Source organism: Notolabrus celidotus, chromosome 12, assembly GCF_009762535.1.
Source record: "Notolabrus celidotus isolate fNotCel1 chromosome 12, fNotCel1.pri, whole genome shotgun sequence".
In the NCBI taxonomy this organism is placed as follows: Eukaryota; Metazoa; Chordata; class Actinopteri; order Labriformes; family Labridae; genus Notolabrus; species Notolabrus celidotus.
Window position 1 is genome coordinate 4,033,156 of NC_048283.1, and position 20,129 is coordinate 4,053,284.

A 20,129-nucleotide genomic window follows, 5' to 3' on the forward strand; every position below is an offset into this window, starting at 1 on the left:
TCAGCCCTGCTCAGAACAGGCTGTTTTCTGTGTCTGTGCCTTTAAATGAGAATGAGCTCTCTGACCACGCCCCCTCAGGAAGCGGATGTGGCCTCGGCTCTCCAGCACGTTGATCTAATGTTTACATGTTGGCTGCTCACAGACCCACGTTACTTCAACCCTCTAAATCTGATCCAGAATCTGATCCTGACGGAGAGGCGCCTGCAGCAGGACCTTTCTGAAGGATTGGTCACAGATTTAGTGTTTCTTGTTGTTTTATTTGTCAGTATGTCGACGTGTGTCTTGGTACACAGCTACGAACATGTAGCTATGTGGCTATGCTAACTAGCGCTTGCACTTTTCCATGAAAACAAAAATCATCCACTAGATCTTCAAATCTGCAGACGTGGGGAGTAAACCCGACCTTTGTGTTTATTAAGACAGCCTACAACTAGCATGCCTCCCTCCTAAGCTCCTTGTTAGCACACATGTGTGCAGGGAATGAAAAACGGAGGAGGGGTTGAGTTGTATTTTATACAGTCTATGGGCTGAACAAGCTCCGAGCTCTGACTTCCTGTTACAGACCGGATGGCGTTGTGATGTATGAAAAACACTGAAAACTGAAACTGCTCGTTTCAGCACACATTTACAGAAAGGTGGAGAAATCAGAACAGGGGCAGAATGGATTCTTTTCATTTTGGGGGGTGCCAGGGACACATATTTCAGGTAGAGAACCATTACAAAGTTGATTTTGCATGATATGTCACCTTTAAAACAATAAAATAATCTTTTAATCAATATTTTTTGACAACGTGTTTGTATCTTAAGTTAGTAGCCGGGTAATAAGTGGTGGTCCGCTTCACGTCGGGGTCTTGTCTCACCCTAACGGGGTTCTTTTTCCCATAACAACCTGCTAACCATACACCCCTTACTTAACAGAGGTGAAAACTGACTCACCTGCTCTCCCGCTCTCATTGTGGAAACTAACAGACTACATCAAACTAACTTCCCCCCCTCTGATGTGAGACTGAAGGTGCCAGACCTTACATAAACACATGTTCAAACACCTCCAGCCTTGTAAACAATATGAATTCATTAATTAACAGTATTGCTTTGACAGGTTCATGTCGGGCCTCTAACAGTTTCCTAAAGTTAATGATTTCAGGATGGAGCAGGATCACAGATCAGAGTCTGTGTTACTTTTCAACTTTTGTTTCTTGTTGTTGGTATGTTGTTTTTCATTTAACAGCTCCTTAACAACCTGCGAGGTGAAATGTTAAATTAAACAACACTAAAAATGAAGTTAACTGCAGAACCCGAGCATCAGTCTGAATCATTTCACACATGCACTGTTACTGACTTCAAGAACTGGCTGCTGAAACACAAAATGATCTTTGATATATACTCATGATATGACCACACACTGTTAAAATGAAAAAGCTGTGAAGACTCAAAATTTCAAGGTAACTGTCTGCACTAGATTTTGATTTTTGAGGCTAACTAGAAATCTTACATTTGAGCCAACTGATTAGTTTTGTTGAGATAACTTATCATTCATATGTAGTGTAACTTCAAGTTTTGAGTTCTACATACTAAGAAGTGAAAGTTGTGCCAACTTATTATTGTTTGTTCAGAAAATGTTCCTTTGTTACTGCACGTTACTGCACCGTTTTCACACTTGCAAGGTAGCTAGTTAATGTTCAAGGCGGCTAACTATTGGTAATGACCACGCCTTATTAAACTAACTAACACATTAAAGTTACATTAACCGGTAATCAACTCACCATCAATTGAACAACTGTAAAGCTAGAGTTTCAATACAATACTCAAAGAGAATACTCACCTTTAGGGCGATCAAATCCACACAGGACAGGAGAGATGGCACCACATGTGGGGAATTAAAAGTGTGGAAGACCCCTGTAGATTTGAGTTGGAGACCCCGTTCTTTGCTTGAAGCATACTCAAATAATTTAGCCGAGCCTCAAACCCAGAATTTTAATTTTGGCCAACCTAACTTATGAAATGAGACCAACTTTACAAACTTAATACAGGTAGTTGAGATAACTACTTTGATGGAGTCTGCAACAAAATGGAACATTTTTTGTTTACTTAAAGGTGACATATCATGCTTTTTTCATCAATATATATTGGTCTAAGAGGTCCCCAAAACATGTCTTTAAAGTTTATGCTCAAAAAAACAGTTTGAAATCAGATTTTGGCATGCCTGAAAAGTCCTTTTCTTCAGCAGTCCTCAGAACACTCTGTTTTCCCTCTGACCACGCCCCGTCCGGAAGTGGATGTGCCTCGGCTCTCCAGCACGTTGATCTAATGTTTACATGTTGGCTGAATTTACACGGCTGCTCAGAGACCGCGTTACTTCAACCCTCTGAATCTGATCCTGACGGAGAGGCGCCTGTAGCGGGACCTTTCTGAAGGATTGGTCACAGATTTAGTGTTTCTTGTTGTTTTATTTATCAGTATGTAGACGTGTGTCTTGGTACACAGCTACGAACATGTAGCTATGTGGCTATGCTAACTAGCGCTAGCACTTATCCATGATAAATAAAAATCATCCACTAGATCTTCAAATCTGCAGACGTGGGGAGTAAAACCGATCTCTGCCAGAAAGGCAGCAGGACCTTTTCTGAAGGATTGGTCACAGATTCTGTGTTTCTTGTTGTTTTATTTGTCAGTATGTCGACGTGTGTCTTGGTACACAGCTACAGCTACAGCTAGAACATGTAGCTATGTGGCTATGCTAATTAGCGCTAGCACTTATCCATGATAAGTAAAAATCATCCACTAGATCTTCAAATCTGCAGACGTGGGGAGTTAAACCGACCTTTGTGTTTATTAAGACAGCCTACAACTAGCATGCCTCCCTCCTAAGCTCCTTGTTAGCACACATTTGTGCAGGTAATAAAAAACGGAGGAGGGATTCAGTATTATTTTATACAGTCTATGGGCTGAACAAGCTCCGAGCTCTGACTCCGTGACAGACCGGATATTGTTGTTACGTAACAAAAACACAGAAGTCTGAAACGGCTCGTTTCACACACATTTACAGAAAGGTGGAGAAATCAAAACAGGGGCAGAATGGATTTTTTTCATTCTCGGGGGGTTTGTAGACATCCAGGGACACATATTTCAGGTAGAAAACCATTAAAAAGTCAATTTTGCATGATATGTCACCTTTAACCAAAAATGCTTTTCAGGCCAACAATTTTTACAGTACAGTTCCCCAAGCAACAGCATGATTCAAGTTCAGTACAAGTCAGACCTGCGTGATGATGAAATGTACTAATTTGACAGGGGAGACTTTAAATCTGGTCTATTTTTTGGCATTTATCTTAGTTACGTAACCTGAAGCATACCTTAAAATGAAACTAGATGTTCACAAGTTGGAGCGACCTGGTGGTAAATTAAGAATCATAGTGATGTGTGCTAGTCTATATGTCAGCAGCCACATATCCAATATTATAGCACTTTGGGCTGCAGCCATTGTAACCTCCTAGTCACACTCCTGTTTTGAGGAACCAAAAAGGAATTGAACTCACATTGTATTGGTCATAACTGTGTTGCAGCAGAACATTGTTAGTATTGTGGGACTAAGCTCTGAACCTCATCACTTCTTGCATGCAAAAATTTTGCCCTTAAGATATCATCCGTGAGATGATACAGTTGTGCTCATAAGTTTACATACCCTGGCAGAATTTAGGATTTTTTTGGCCATTTTTCAGAGAATATGAACGATAAGAGATTTTTTTTTTTTCACTCAATGTAAGTGGTTGGGTGAAGCAAAATGTATATCAATCAACTGTGTTTACTCTTTTTATATCATAAAGACAACAGAAACTACCCAAGAAACCATAAACTCTGCCAGGGTATGTAAACTTATGAGCACAACTGTATCTTAAGGCCCCTGAAGTTGGAGCTTACAGGTGGACGCTGGAGTGATGGTGGGACTGAAACTTTGAGGGCAGCACTTTTGCAGTGCAGCAGGGGCATTAGCAAAGCAAATGCAGAGATCCTGCAGCTTAGATAGACCGCCTGATTGGGAGGATGCGTTTGTCAGGTGATAGCGAGAAGGACGCACGGCAAATGTGAAATCAGTGCAGGTTGAGTTGCCTCCCTGAAGCAACTCATAGTCAACGCTGCATGAGTCGCCAATTCACCAAAGTATTTTATGCAAAGAGAAACTTTGATATGTTCAAGTTTTGCTTTGCGTAATATTATAATTAAGTGTGTGATAAATGTTAAATGTTAAATGTTAAATGTGTGGTTAATAGAAGGAGCGGGGCGTCAGTTCTGAGGCTTGACTGTGCAGACTCTCTCCTCCAAATGTGACTCTCAATATGTCAGCACCCATTGCAGGGGGGTATTTGGCTTCACTTCTATACAGTGGAAAGAGATGGGGAAGAGTCTTCCATCTTTATATGAAGTCAATGATTTCGACATGTACACGTTAAAAGTGTTTGTCCTTTTCTAATATATAAGCTGCCTCTGTTAAATCAGAACTGATGCAAACATTTACAAAGTGCAGAAGAGGGATAGTATCTGTTCGTCAAACCTCAAGGGGACAAAAGCAAACTGGTAAAAAACAAAGGGATGAAAATTCTCTGACTGCAGCCACATACAGTGAAAATGTGGAATTTGTTAAACGGTGACAGGATTAAACTGTCAATAGATTTGTATGACATTTAAGCAGATACCTTTCTGTTTTTGTCCCTAAAGCTGTTGGATATATTTTTTTTAGCAGGACAGAATTAAAGAAACTCTCCTCGTTCTGTGCAACAGAAACAAATACATTTTTCAAAGCGCTCGCTGCGTCTCTGAAGGCAACACGGTGCTGCTCAGGTCATTTCTCAAACTGCCAGTGTGAGTTGTAGCGCTCCAGGCGGTGTCATGTTAAACAAAACAGTGCATTGATGCAATGCACAAAGAGTTGGTTATGTCAATGCGATATATATCACCTCTGATCAAGAAGAAATTAGTGTGAAAATAAGGTCGTAGATCATTGTGGGTGAGATTAAGTGTCAGAGGGGAAGAAAATCAATGCGTCTGTGCGTGGCGTTCAGTGTGGCCGGTAGAAGGAGCATCTGAAGGTGCTGTGGCCTCGGGACAGCGACGCAGCAATGAAGCTCATCGTGTTTGACATCCTTTAATGTGCCGACCAGCCGGCGCAGAGTTGATTAACATGGGTTTACTGAACAAATTCAAGCTGTGCTTCCACATTTTCTTCTTGGTGTTTTCATAAAGCTCTTTGTGTTTTTATTGTCTCAGCCACAGAGTTTGTTTACGTCGCCTTCTTTTGTTTTGTTTCAGGATTTGTTTTTGCAAATTAAAGACACCTCTGTGGCTCTGGGAAACCTGAGCCAGTGTTTTCCTTTGGTGTACCAGCTGTGACTACAAGTGCTGATCTTATTGCACACCGCTAATGTTATTGTTGTAGTAAACTTTGCATTGATACAGTCGTGCAGAGAAACTGAAAACCTGCACAGAACAAACAGTTTGCTGCTTCATTCCCTGAAAACAAAACGATCCCACTGGAAATAAAACCAGTGAACTTCTTGGACGCACTGGAGCTCAAAGTCAGCCAACAGTTCAAGTAAATGGGCTCTTTATGTTCACTTTTATTGCACTTACCATAAAATAAGGTCCTCCTAATTTACCTTAAAAGTATCATCTTACTCAGATGGACTCTCTATTAATCGTCGGACATGCTGGCTGCTGTTGACTCCTCACAGTCAGTCTGTCAGAGGAGTCTGTGTTTAGCATCAGTCTGCAGATAACTAACGACAATCCAATCCAGCCAATCAGATGCTCCTAATTACCTAATGAACAGGGACATGAGGTGATTTGTTGCCATGGAGCGCTTGTTAGGTTAAGTGGAGGGAATTGACGGGATGGTTTGATGTTCTCTTGCTGTATCTGATCTTACAGTGTGCTTTAGTTTCTTGGATTTGCATCCAGTCGTCCCAATTGCAGATTGGCTCTTTTGTACTATGATACAACCCAGAGCTCTCTGTTTGAACATCACTTAACTGAGGATGTAACCATGCTGCAGACTTTGATTAGAATCAGTGGATTCAAACAGCTCTATTAAACAAAGTAGGCAAGTATTTGTTTCATGTAAACTTGAACCCTGTGTCCAATGGGTGAAAATCAGTGAGTGACAAGCCTTTTTGAAGGTAATCAGATGTTTATTTTCTTTAACTCTGAACCAAAGTCCACACAGGCTGTGAGACTGCAATATATCCTAAACTATACCTCTAAAGATTCAGCATTACATTTATAAAACTCTGTGAACTTGGAAGGTTTTGAATAACTTAACCATAAAGAAAAGAGATATTACCTATTTTTTAATCTACACATCTACACTTTTATTTTTCTATGGCCCTACATTAATCATAACCAACTACAGTGAGACTATTTCATGCTATAGAAGATAATCTAGTCCCAGTTCTCTGAATACAAGCAGAGATTGTGGCGAAGAAGTCGTGTGGTACCTGGAGTACTCTGGGTATCAGGTCTACCGAATCAGTGGGCTCTTTTAAATCTCTTCTGAAAACATGCTTTTATCTTAGAGCCTTTCCTGATTTTATCTGAATTTTATTTGTATTTTATTTTATTTTATTATTTTTTTGTTTTTTGTTTTGTTTATTTTATTTTATTTTATTTTATTTTATTTTATTTAAGACATATATTTTAAAATAAATGTATTCCTTTAGAGTTATTTTAGGGGAATTTAATGTCTTTAAAATATGTTTTAATTCGTTATCCTGACTTGTGTGATTTTATAAACTGCCTGTTTTGTTTTGCTGCCCATATAAAGCACTTTGTAACTAGTTTTTTTTTAAAAGTGCTCTACAAATACAATTATTATTATTATTATTATTATTATTATTATTATTATTATTATTATATTATTAGTAGTAGTAGTAGTAGGAGTAGTAGTATTTGTATTATGATTTTTATTTATTATGATATTTTCACTATTATTCCTTTTATTTATTTGTATATACATTTTCACTATCATTATTATATTTTCACTATTATTATTATTATTATTATTATTATTATTATTGTTATTATGATTATTATTGTCATTGTTATTATTATTATTATTATTATTATTATTATTATTATTATATTATTATTTTTTATTATTATTGTTATTTTTATTATTATTATTATTATTATTATTATATTATTATTATTAGTAGTAGTAGTAGTATTATATTTTCTATTATTATTGTTATTATTGTTATTATTATTATTATTTATTTTTTATTATTATTATTATTATTATTATTATTATTATTATTATTATTATTATTATTATTATTATTATCTCTAATTCACTTTGTATGCTGTTGTGAGTACTTGATAACTTCCATTGCATTCAGTCGTCATATATCCACTGAAACAGACTCTACTAAACACCAAAACCAGTTTCAGCAACCAACAACAGAAGGTCAACGTATTCAAAACCCTGCATGTTCTGCATCAGGCTCCATTCTCCCCGTGAATCATTAACCATCCGTTTTGAATATGCTTTTCAAAGTAGCCACCTTCATTTGTTTGTTTGCAAAATTCCCCAGGCATGTGTTTATGTGTTGTCTTTGTAAGTAGCCCACAAACTGATGAAGATGATGATGAAGAAGCTGGGGCTGCACGTAGGGATGTGTTGATGTGGAAGCCTCTCAGCGTGGCCTGTCCCCCTCCCGCCTCACATCGCCCCGCCTCCCTCTGCTCCCCTCCCTCTCGTATTGACCATGTTGCACATAATAAATCAGCTGTGAGTTGGGCTACCTTGCAAGTACCCTAATGAAAGCTCATTTATAAAGTGGCTAAATGGTCCTGACAAAAGTCCTAATGAGGAAATCAATAATTCAGTGATTGTTACTCTTCTTACACTAATACGTCCCTCTTGTAGTGCTGTGACTCCAGCTTAGAGAAGGCCATTTTTTATTGTGTTCAGTTCTGCGTGTCAGCACTGTTGTATTTTTTTCTCTCTCCTGTTAGCTTTGAGATAAATTGTTTGTTGTTGTCTGTTGGTTCTTGGAAAGATGAAAAGCCTCTTGCTTTATGTTGGACTTAGTTACACTGCTCCAACCCTGTGACGTTGCTTCTGATGCATGTTGTGATTGACAGCCACTGTATACTCCTCCTCAATTTTCAGTTCCTGTAACCTTTCTTAATCGGGGAGTAAATGTGGCTCAGTGGAGGGGTTGTCATCTCTTTAGGTCTGGGGTTCAATCCCAGCTCCTGCAGTCACATGCCAAAGTGTTCTTGGGCAGTGCACTGAGCTCCATATTGCGTCTGGTGATGGGATGAGTATCTGAGTTGCCCTACACAGCAGGGGCTGACGCGGACATGAGCACCATATACTTATGCGTTGTGTCCGTGTCACGCACATAGACTGTAAATAAAAATGGACAGCGTTGCTCCGCCTCTTCCCGTTGTACTGTTCTGAAGCCAAAAAATCCCTCTCCTGGGTGCCGCCATTGTTCAGCCAGAGCCTGTGAAGCCACGGTAACAAGCTCCACCCTACAGCGTAACGTCACAAGACGCTGTGTGTCCTTTGAAGTTTCACTCCACGGCGGCTGTGAATCAAAGGAAACCCGGAAGTAAAACCCCGTTTTTTAACCTCTAATAACTAACGAAAAAGAAACTTTTCAGGAAAAAGAGGCCTTGAACACAAAACACTCAAATACTAACTACATATCACCACAGCATACGGATATGAGAAGCATTCGTATGACGTGTATTTGTTTTTTTAAGTTTGACTGCTCCCCATTCAAATGAATGGGGGAGACAGATTTTTTGACCTATACTGTAGCCAGCCACCAGGGGGCAGTAACACTGCTGAAAGCCTCATCACCAGCCACCGGAACCTCTCCCTTGGTCACGCAGCATTTCTCCACCGAAACGCTTGAAGGCAGTGTGGTCTCTCTGATAGCCAGTCGCCTGTTTCCGGACCCACAACGATCTCTGTTTACTTTTCCACAGAGATTCAGAGTGTGTTATGTTAACCTACAGCTGATACATGTTGCTGTTTATCATACAGACATGATTACAGGGAAGAATAGAAAGGAGGAGATGAAATACACGGCCGATGAGCGGTGATCCCGGAAGTGCTGTAAACGCAGGAAAGTACAATGCCGCCGAGCCGACCAATCACGTGGCTTTCGGTCCGCGTCGATTCTACAGGTAGTTACATTTTGGGGGAGGTGCACGTCAGCTACGTGCGTAGGCCTCTGCTTTAGGTACGGGAGCTACACGGTCCTCTGGCGTAGGCTACGCCGTCGATTCGACGCAGAAGTATAAATTAACCTTGATGGTCACCTGCAGCCTCTGCCATCAGTATGTGAATGGATGAATGTGAAAAGTAGTGTGAAAGATATAAGACAAGATATTCTTTTAATTGTCCCACAACGGGAAAATTGAAGTGTTACAGCAGCAAAGCAGATACTACAAAACAGTATAAAGTAAACAAGAGCATATGAAATATTAATTATTAAAAGGATTATTAGCAATTAAAAATTAAAAAAAGCTCTTGTGAATGGTTGTAAAGACTACTGAAGCACTATATTTAGTCATGAGACATCTTCTTTACAAGTCTACAAAAAAGCACAATGCACAGGTCTAACTTTTCTTACTCACTGAAAATGTGGACACCTGTTTAACAAAAAGAACCCATGAAAGTTGCACATTGACTTTGAAAATAACAAATAGATTGAGACAAACAGAAATAAGGCTCTGATTAAGACCACAAAGGCAAAACTGAAAATGCTGAGTCATACTGCTAGCTGCTAGCTTACGGCTCATTAAGCTATCAAAAGGCTAATTTCAAACATACCTTAAAAACATATTCTGCTTGCGCCTCCAACAACAATGAAGTCAAATACACAGTAACAGACTAATAGAGTCCAAGGCAGCAGAGCTGAAAGACAATTTGCACCTGGAGAAGCTGCACCTGTCAGCACTTCACATTAATTGGCTCTGAAGGAACTCCTCTGATGCTAATGATGTTGAAAAGCAAAAGAGAACTGGTATCTCATAAACAGTTTGTAATACAATTTATAAAGGACAGAAAATTTATTACACAGAATAGAAGTATTTTTGATATGAACGTGGATTTGCTTCTGAGCTACAAGCTTAGCCTCTTACCAGCTAAAGCTAACTCTATCTTGCTAACTAGGCTACAATAATTTGTGTTGTCTCCTGCACATGAATCAGAGGAACTTGATGAAATATAGCACGATCTAATACAGCGCCAGCTGAGTCTCTTCCATGCTAACAGACTAACTGTTGTGTTGCTCATAATGATACCTGCCTGCCCGTCTGCTTCTATGGTGTCATCTGTGATGAATGGCATTCGTCTTTGTTTTACTGCCCTCTACTGGTCTGGTGGTGTAGTGCATTTACTTTTATTTCTTCTCCATATGTGACTGGCCTGATTCGCACAATGTACCTTGGACTTCAGCCTGCGGTCGAAACGTAGACAACAATGGGGGCACAGGAACCTTTTAGTTCTGGGGAAAGTAGTACTGGGGGCTAAAAGACCCCTGAACTCTTGGTCGAAATGCGCCTCTAAGGACATTATCTTGGGGCTGCCAGTCCAGTTTTGATTGTCACCAAATAAAAAAACTGATAGCTTTCTTAATTTGTATCCACCAATAAGAGATATTACTCATTCTTCTACCTTTCATTCTTGAAGCTGAGTTGATGCAGCTTGCTCATTCAATTTTCAGAGATATTATAACCTCATGCTGAAAGAAATATTGAAACAACTGCCCTTGAATATTTGTTAAATATGTTCTTTTCATATGACTTTGGCGAGGTCTTGATTGCACTGTTGGACATCCATTTGCATAATTTGAATACATTTATGGACTAACCCGACTGCCACATTGTGTGACACTACACTTGTTACAAACGAACGCTGCAATAAATGGAGTAGTACAAGCAATCAATATTCTAACAGAAAAATAATCACATTTCACGAACACAGCCGTGAGGATATAATGTGCCATGCAGTTTGAAACAGATGGTGACTGTCCCCTGTGAGGTCATTGATCATCAGCCTACGCAATGGGAGTGTGTGCTGTAGGAAGCCCGGAGAGCAGCACCCCAGTCCTCTGTTAATTGCAGGGGCAGGCAGATTACCCTCTCACGCCCCTCACTGGGCCTTAATGTCGGGCATGGATACCCACCGGCCACCCCATGTGCTCCCTCAGATTGCACCTACACCAGCTTCAGATTCATCATCGCGCTTCAATATGTGATTAATGAGCCACATTATGCATTCTTTCAGAGATTAATGACTGTGTGCTTTCAGTCTGCGGTAAACACTGAAGGTATATTTCCTGCAGAGTTTGGAAGATCCTCTTTAAAGCATGAATCAAACACCCTCTCAGAGTGCTTTTCTGTGTCTTTTTTCCTTTCAAAAGCTGGCTGTATAGGGGACTGGAGACAGAGCAGTGAAGAAGAGATGCTACAACAGTACACGCTTCAGATTTTGATGTGGAGAAAACACTCCTATGTTTCCTCTTTTTGTGGTCCCTTTACAGTTCCTGTTGTCTTTTTTCTTTCAGAACAAAGAATAAGCTGTGGTACTTTGAGTTCGGCACTTCGGAGACCTTCTCGGCCACGTGTAAGAAGCTCCACGACTTTCTGGAGGTTGAGGTAAATCAAACCACAGACTTTCAGTGTTTGAAGCTTTTTTGAAAAGTCTCTTCTTCTACACATTTTCTCTCATCAGCGTTTTAAAGGAATCCCAAGCTGTCACAAATTCAGATGCTCGTTTGACTACCAGAAACAGTGCCTCTTAAAAAACCTCCTGGTCAACCCTTGTTCTGTAAATAGCACAGATTTGTACTAGTTTCCAATCCAGCCAGACAAGGTGTTGATGTGTGAAGGCTGTCCTGTGCACCTCCTCGCACAAACCCACTTCTCACTGTACCTCAGTTCAACACGCAGGTAATTAGCCCTACACGACCCTGCTGTGTGTGATATTGAGTGATAATGAAGATGGCGTCTATACACTTCATCTACCCCCTTCTCAGAGCTATCCACACAGTGCAGAGGTCTTCATTAATTAGTGCTGGTTAAGTACCTACACAACTGGAGGGGGCAGGGATGGAATAATTAATCCAAGTATTACTTTTTTAAGGTGTTTAATCAGATTGAACGCCTGGAAGTGTTTGTTTAAGCTCAGATAAAAAAGAAGACAGAGACTGTTTTTAAGCACACAGAGGGACAGCTGAAGAGCAATGCAGCAAAAGACTTCACACTCAGTCTTTAAAGGTGTTAACGGGTCAGGCTCAGACCTGGGGTAAGCAGATTCAGGCTTGTTTTAAGACAGAGGGACAGATTTAGGATCTTGAGCTGCTAAGAGAGACAGGACAGGCTTAGATAAAATGATTCACGTGAGGCAGAGAGAGTTTCATTCTCAGATAAAGAATAGTAACCTCACAGAAAGATGCATTCAGGTCAGGGCTCGGACAGTGAAGTGACTTGAGGCTCCCCCTCTTCCTTTGGTGCTATCAGAATTATAAATTGATGTTGCTCCTGATGCAGCTTGTAGGATCCCTTCAATTATCTATTATCACAAGGTCAATTTAAATGCTAAATGTATAAAAAGGAATTTAATTTGCAGTATTAGGATTGGGAAATAAGATTATTCCTTTCAGCTCTTCCTTATTTTTCCTGAGATGAATAAATTAATTTAAAGGGATGATGGTAGGTGACAAGAATCTTTTCCACTGGACCTACTGGTTGAAGTTAGTTATGTTTGAGCTCTAATCAGAGAGCAGAAGCCAGCAGGTCAACTTTTTCTGTCTCATAACTTTTTGTTCTCTAATATTGGCTTTCTTGTGGCCAACTTCGAGGGGAAGCCCTTCATGCATTTGTCAGAAGAAGAAATGATCAAACAAGCCCATGCTCCAACAGAAAGACTTCCTTCTGCTCAGTTTCAGACAGACCAGATTGAAAAACAATTCATTTTGTATTATGGTATTTGTTTTAAAGATGTAAAGACTTCCATTGATCCATCCATCATCTTGACCGGTTATCCCGTTTGGGGTCACGGAGGGCTGGAGCCAATCCCAGCTGACTTTGGGCTAAGGGCAGGGTCCACCCTGGACAGGTCGGCAACCTATAACAGGGCAAACATGGAAAGACAGACAACCATTCATGCACACACTCACACCTACGGGCAATTTAGAGTGACCAGTTAACCTGGTGAGCAGGTTTTTGGACTGTGGGAGGAAGCCGGAGTACGCGGAGGGAACCCATGCATGCACGGGGAGAACATGCAAACTCCAAACAGAGAGGCACCTGCCCGACCGGGGACTTGAACTAGGCACCTTCTAGCTGTGAGGCAACAGCGCTGCCCCGATTTAAAGACTTTTGAAGCGTAAATAATGCAGTCCATTCACAAAAACAATAAGAAAGCAAGTGATCAAGTGAAAGAAATAATAGAAAATGCTTGACAACTGACCAAATGTTCAATCACACATGTAAACAAACATGAAGACGAAGTTAAGAAACCATCTGCCTCACATCACAAGTAACACCAGGATGCACACATTAAGCCTTCACTGTTGTGTTTTCTCTATTGTAGTCAGAGAATGAGCCCCATTACTGTAAAACGTACTCTCTGATTCAGACATCTGAAACTGTATCCTCTGCATTTGTGCTGTAACAATTCACTGAGCCATTTCTGGATGCAGGGAGGAAGAGGGGGATCGTCACTTCACTGCAATCATTACGAATGTCAAAGCCATGGGCTCGACCAATTTTGTCCTGTATCCTTATCAGAGCATCCAACAAGGGAAAGTTAAGGTTAAAAGAATGTTCAGTGACAGCTTTAGAATCAGGCTCAGATAAATGAGAGGTACAAGTCCAGGCTCAGTTTCAGAAGCTGAATCAGGTCAAGGGTCAGGCTGAGCTTGAGACTCTCTCAGGCTCAGAGAGTCATATTTACACTCTGCTTTTGTCTCCTTCTTAAAGTGTGATGGTGTCACTCTGGACCTCAGCAGCATCTCCCTGGAAGGCATAGCAATTCTCAACATTCCCAGCATGCACGGCGGCTCCAACCTCTGGGGCGAGAGCAAGAAGAGGAGGGGCAACCGCAAAGGGGGGAAGAAGAGCCAAGACAAGAGGACTCCATTGTTGGATCCCAAGGAGCTCATGTTCGCAGTCCAAGGTATCATTAACAGTATGGGAATGAATTGATGAGAGCTGTATTACAGTGGTCTGTTGTAAACTCCTGCTGTTGATTAGCTCATCAGGTCCAGTCAAAGCTGAAAGACACATGATATATCCCGTTAATAGCCCGGGTATCAAAATGTTTCTGTTCCATGCTGCAAATATTTTCTTTTTCTGTAAGATTGGACTTTTGAATATTGGGCTTATTTTGGAATCACTCACTTTCGTAGCTAGCCTCCAGTGGCCACTAGAGCAGGGGTTCTCAAACTTTTTGGAGCCAGGGACCCCTTACAGCTGAGAAAATTGTCCAAGGATAATTGTAACACAGATTAAGCACATTAGTGATGTGTCATGATCAAAAGCTGCGGCTCTGAGAGTTGATGCTTTATAGTGAATCAGAAGAGCTGGCTCGCATCGAGAGAGAGCCGGCTCCCAGTTTTTTCCTTTCTCTGCTTAGCTCTCTCAGTGCTCAGCCCCAGCTCTGCTCACAGCAGAACTTTGATTTGATTGGTCAGCATGGCAGCCATACGGCGAATCACATGTGAGGATATAGGATACAGGTGATGGAGGGGAGGCTGTATATCGTGGCTTCATCTGTTCCTTCAGAGAGGGTTAGGGTTAGGGTTCTTCTCAAAGACCGGGCAAATTCTCACTGAGAGGAGAAATCGGATCAGCCCATCCAAGCTGAGGCATCTGATTATTCTCAATGCCAACCTGAGGACATTAATAATGTTTGCTCCAGTTTGGTTCTGGTTCTGGTTGCTTGAGTTGGTTCTGGTTCAGGTTCTGTTTGTTGGAATTTGGTTCTGGTTCTGTTTGCTTGAGTTTGGTTCTGGTTCTGTTTGCTTGAGTTTGGTTCAGTTCTGGTTCGGTTCTGGTTCGGTTCTGGTTCGGTTCTGGTTCGGTTTGGTCGAGTTTGGTTCTGGTTCTGTTTGCTTGAGTTTGGTTCTGGTTCTGTTTGCTTGAGTCTGGTTCGGTTCTGGTTCGGTTCTGGTTCTGGTTCGGTTCTGGTTCGGTTCTGGTTCTGTTTGGTTCTGGTTCTGTTTGGTTCAGTTTTGGTTCGGTTCTGGTTCGGTTCTGGTTCGGTTCTGGTTCCGTTTGGTTCTGGTTCTGTTTGGTTCAGTTCTGGTTCGGTTCTGGTTCGGTTCTGGTTTGGTTTTGGTTCAGTTTTGGTTCGATTCTGGTTCGGTTCTGGTTCGGTTCTGGTTCGGTTCTGATTCGGTTCTGGTTCGGTTCTGGTTCGGTTCTGGTTCGGTTTGTTTGAGTTTGGCTCTGGCCCTGTTTGGTTGGGTTCTGGTTGGGTTCTGGTCCGGTTCTGGTTCGGTTCGGTTCGGTTCGGTTCTGGTTTGGTTCTGGTTCGGTTTGCTTGAGTTTGGTTCTGGTTCTGTTTGGTTTGGTTCTGGTTTGGTTCTGGTTTGATTCTGGTTCTGGACCCTAACCAGAACCCTAACCCTAACCAGAACCCTAACCCTAACCCTAAACCTAACCCTAACCCAAATCCTCACCCTAATCCTAATCCTAACCAGAACCCTAACCCTAACCCTAACCCCTAACCCTAATTAGAACCCTAATCCTAACGCTAACCCTAATCCTAACCCTAACCCTAACCCTAATCCTAACCCTAACCCTAACCCTAATCCTAACCCTAACCCTAACCCTAATCCTGACCCTAATCCTAACCCTAACCCTAACCCTAATCCTAACCCTAATCCTAACCCTAACCCTAACCCTAATCCTAACCCTAACCCTAACCCTAATCCTAACCCTAACCCTAACCCTAATCCTAACCCTAACCCTAACCCTAATCCTAACCCTAACCCTAACCCTAATCCTAACCCTAACCCTAATCCTAACCCTAACCCTAACCCTAATCCTAACCCTAACCCTAACCCTAATCTTAACCCTAACCCTAACCCTAATCCTAACCCTAACCCTAACCCTAACCCTAACCCTAATCCTAACCCTAACCATAATCCTAACCCTAACCCTAACCCTAATCCTAACCCTAACCCTAACCCTAACCCTAATCCTAACCCTAACCCTAATCCTAACCCTAACCCTAACCCTAACCCTAATCCTAACCCTAACCCTAACCCTAATCCTAACCCTAATCCTAACCCTAATCCTAACCCTAACCCTAATCCTAACCCTAACCCTAACCCTAAATCTAACCCTAACCCTAATCCTAACCCTAACCCTAACCCTAATCCTAACCCTAACCCTAACCCTAACCCTAATCCTAACCCTAACCCTAACCCTAATCCTAACCCTAACCCTAACCCTAATCCTAACCCTAACCCTAACCCTAATCCTAACACAAACCCTAACCCTAACCCCTAAACCCTAACCCTAACCCTTTAGGCCCCCAGGGATCCCAAGACCCCACTTTGAGAACAACTGCACTAGAGGAGCAGTTTCCAGCAAAAAGTGTGTGATGCTGTGTGAATGTCAAGATGCTTTCCATTGACATTCATGGTTCCTAGAGGATTACTCCTGATGACTTTGGTGGTTTACACTCAGATGAAAAATGAGTCAAACATGACCTTCCCAACATCACAAAGAGAGATGGTCATGGAGGTGTTATTTTGCAGATTGTGTGCCTGATCTCAAAGATGTGTCGTGCCTACAGAACAGCCTCAGAGGGCCGCTAACGTTGATGAAAACATTTTTTTTCAAACACAGAAACCTCAACATGGTGTGGGTCTTTTTTTTTTTTTTCAGCTGAGAGACTCAACAAGTGGTTGGAAAACGCTGAGTCATCAGAAGCACTTTTGAAGCCCTGTGTACACCGTAGACCGTAGTTAGTGAGCCCTAATGGACAATAATACTGAACGTTGAACGGGTTTGACAGTGTAGGTGTCCTTGCTCCTATCAGGTAGATCAAAGACCAAACTTTGGACCAAACTTTTTCACAGGGCATGAATATTTCACTGACGACAAGGTGAATCACAGCTAGCAGGTTTTGTTTGCAAAGTAGAGGTACAATCATGTCAGTGTTTGGGACTGTCACTGGTGTATTAATGGTGTGTTTAGGCTCCAGTGGACAGGTTCAGTTAACAGGAGCAGACTGAGGGGGGTGTTGGGCATACCCCTGAATCCATTTACGTCAAAAGGAAGCCCGTCAATGGGAATATATGAATGAACCAAGCAGAATGACTCAACTGCTCTGGTGTAGCATGTGGAATGATGTGAGCCACTTGAAGGACTTTTGGGGAAGAGGAAAGTCCAGAAAGCTTCGGTTGAAGAGATTCAACCTGCAAATTTACATCCCTGTCATCCTCTGCTTTACTTTGTGCTTAGTTTAAATCAACATATGTGTATTTTTTCTTAAATCAGACAGCAAAGTGAAGCGCTAAAAAATATCAAAATCAGGCGTAAAATACAAACATTAGCATTTGGGTCTGAGTTTCTTAAGATCAGCTACATTTTATAGCAGGCTGACCTTGTCTGCAGCTTAAAGCATGACTGATTCATTTGTGCAGCTGGAGGATGGTGGTATTTCCTAGTATGTGTGCAGAGTTGTGACAGTTGTTTGGAAGAAGTAAAATTTGCATTCATCAGAAATACCAACCTGAAATGTTGAGGATCTTTAAGCTTCAACTTAGAGGTTCAAGTTTCTTCTCAAAATGTATCATTCTGCCGATTTTATTTGACAAAAACAATATTCACCTTGCAAGGAATGTAGAATTGTAACTGCACAAGAAGACAGGACTTTTACCAACCTGGAGAAACAACAATGCAAAGCCAATCAAAGGGGAGATTCAAAACACATAAGTATCTGTACATATCCCCACTATTTCTTGGTTGGTTTGCTGTTTGTGGTAAATCCTCTCACATGTCTTGATTAGGTGTGTTGAAATGACACAGGACTTGGTTTTAAAGTTTCATGCTGAGATTGAGTGTTTGCAGCCATAGTTGAGGTGGAAGTTGCTAAAACATGACTTCCAGTTATCCCCTCAGAGACTCTAATGGTCAAAGCGTGTAGAGCAGAAGAGCAGATCTCTGTGAGGGTGTCCATAGCTGCGTCCAAGTTCAGAGGCTGCATCCCTCAAAGAGCACATGTGAAGACGGATTGTGTCTGGGGCTGTCTTATTCCAAATGTGGTTGATAGATGCATCCTACTTTACCCGAGCTGCAAAGAATGCATTGGGTCAATCCTTTCATTCTTCCTTTTTCCCAATTTTAGTACATTTCACGCCATGAGAAGCCAACAAGCATGCATTATATAATCTCTGCATTTGACAACAACAACTGTGGTTTTCTTTATTCCCATTTTTAGGGAAGTTTGAGAGAGAACTCAGAGACGATCTGCATCAAACAAGACCGATCGTGTTCTTCAGAGCCAGGCTGCAACACCTGTTTCTAGTTTTATGCTCAGCTGACCAGACATAGAAGTGACTGTCTATGCAAGCTACCAGATCCTCCAAAAGGCTGGCTCATGAAGTATCTTAGCCCTGAATTGGGACACAGCTCATGAATTTTTCAATTCAATTTTTGGTTCATTTTGGATCCAGAAGGTGCTTCACCTTCAAAAAAAAAAATCCTGCTTTCAAAAACTGTTGCATGTCAGGATGGTTATAACTTTTTTTAATGTGATGGTGTGTCTGTGTGACGAAGGTACGTTTTGGCAGCAGGAGGGCGGAGTGTGAGGGAGATAGTTGATCAATCTAAAGCTCAACCTTGCTCCGATGAACACTCCATTAATCCCTGAATAAAAATCAATCAGTTTACAGTTTGTGGTTATACAGAAAAGAAACACACAGTCTGAACCAGAGAAGGCACTTAGTTTGAGAGGGGAGGCCACTATGTCTGTGTGTTCATGCCCCTTTGTGTCTGTGTATTGATGTGTGTGCACCTGTGTGTATGCATGTGTGTGTGAGTGGTTGCCCTTGCTAAAGGTGCCCTCAAGGTGAGCAGCCTAACTTGTCAGATCAAGAGAACGACGTATTTAGAGGTAAACACAGGAGTGCATTAGCCCAGAGGGGGCACCGCCGAGCACAACGCATGGATCAAACTGTTCCAAGGGATTATTCTGCGTGTGTGTTTGTGTGTGTTTGTGTGTGTGTGTGTGGGTGGGTGTGTAGAGGGAGGGAGGCTGGGGGATAAAAAAACTCTGACCTTTCGAGAGCTGTTAAATCGTCCCGCTGGTGACGCCAGGAGACAAGCCCCTCAGGTGGAAGGGAATGGCTGTGGAGTGAATTATTTAGAATGGGACTGAGGTTTTTGCTGGGGAGGGGAGACGAGGGAGGGTCATGGGGGGTCCATGCGTGGGTGGAGGGGTTGGTGCTTGGGACTGATGCCCCGTGACAAGCCCCATGAAGCTTTCATTGGAGGATCGGCCTCGTACTTCTCCCGCCATTCCCCTTTAGTTTAACTTTCAGCTGATGGGCTCCCGGCCCCGCTGCTCTCCCTCTTTTACGCCCCCGCTCTCTCCCTGTTGATCCTCGTGTGTCAGGGTGCAGCCACCGGCCTCGACAGGTGGATGTTTGACAGTGACGAGGACCCTGTTTCTTATTCCACGCTCTGACAGGAACACATTACGGACAATAAAGCCACCGTGTTTTTTGTGAATCTCCCATGTGGACACTCATTCATCAGCTGTCAGTCTGCATTCAGCTCCTGTGTATGCAGCGTGTTAGGTCACTTACACTAGGAGGACCAAATTAAAACACGCATCTTTGATCATTTGTTCTATCAGCAGAGAGGTTTAGGACGAGCTGAAGCAGGACTGATGAACTTAGTGTCTCATGATAACACCCATGGGAGCTGTCTTTGTTTTGTATGTTGTGTATTGTTTGTGTCGACCCTAAAGGGCACTTGGGGACAACAAAAAGTTTCCAATCCAATCTAATCGACCTTATATGAACATGAATGACACATCTTTACCTCCTCCTGTTGTACAAAAGTCAACACACTGACATACTGAGCTG

The 20,129-nt window shown here is 41.9% G+C and overlaps 1 protein-coding gene across 4 annotated transcripts in view; it reads left to right on the plus strand.

The window, feature by feature from the left end:
- Positions 1-20,129, plus strand: part of dgkb (diacylglycerol kinase, beta) — a 103,133-nt gene that overhangs the window by 73,060 nt on the left and 9,944 nt on the right. For all 4 annotated transcript variants that reach the window (XM_034698136.1, XM_034698138.1, XM_034698137.1 and 1 more), the window contains 2 exons: positions 11,583-11,673; positions 14,002-14,197. In XM_034698136.1, coding sequence (XP_034554027.1) covers positions 11,583-11,673; positions 14,002-14,197 — 287 coding nt within the window. The remainder of the gene's footprint in view (positions 1-11,582; positions 11,674-14,001; positions 14,198-20,129) is intronic.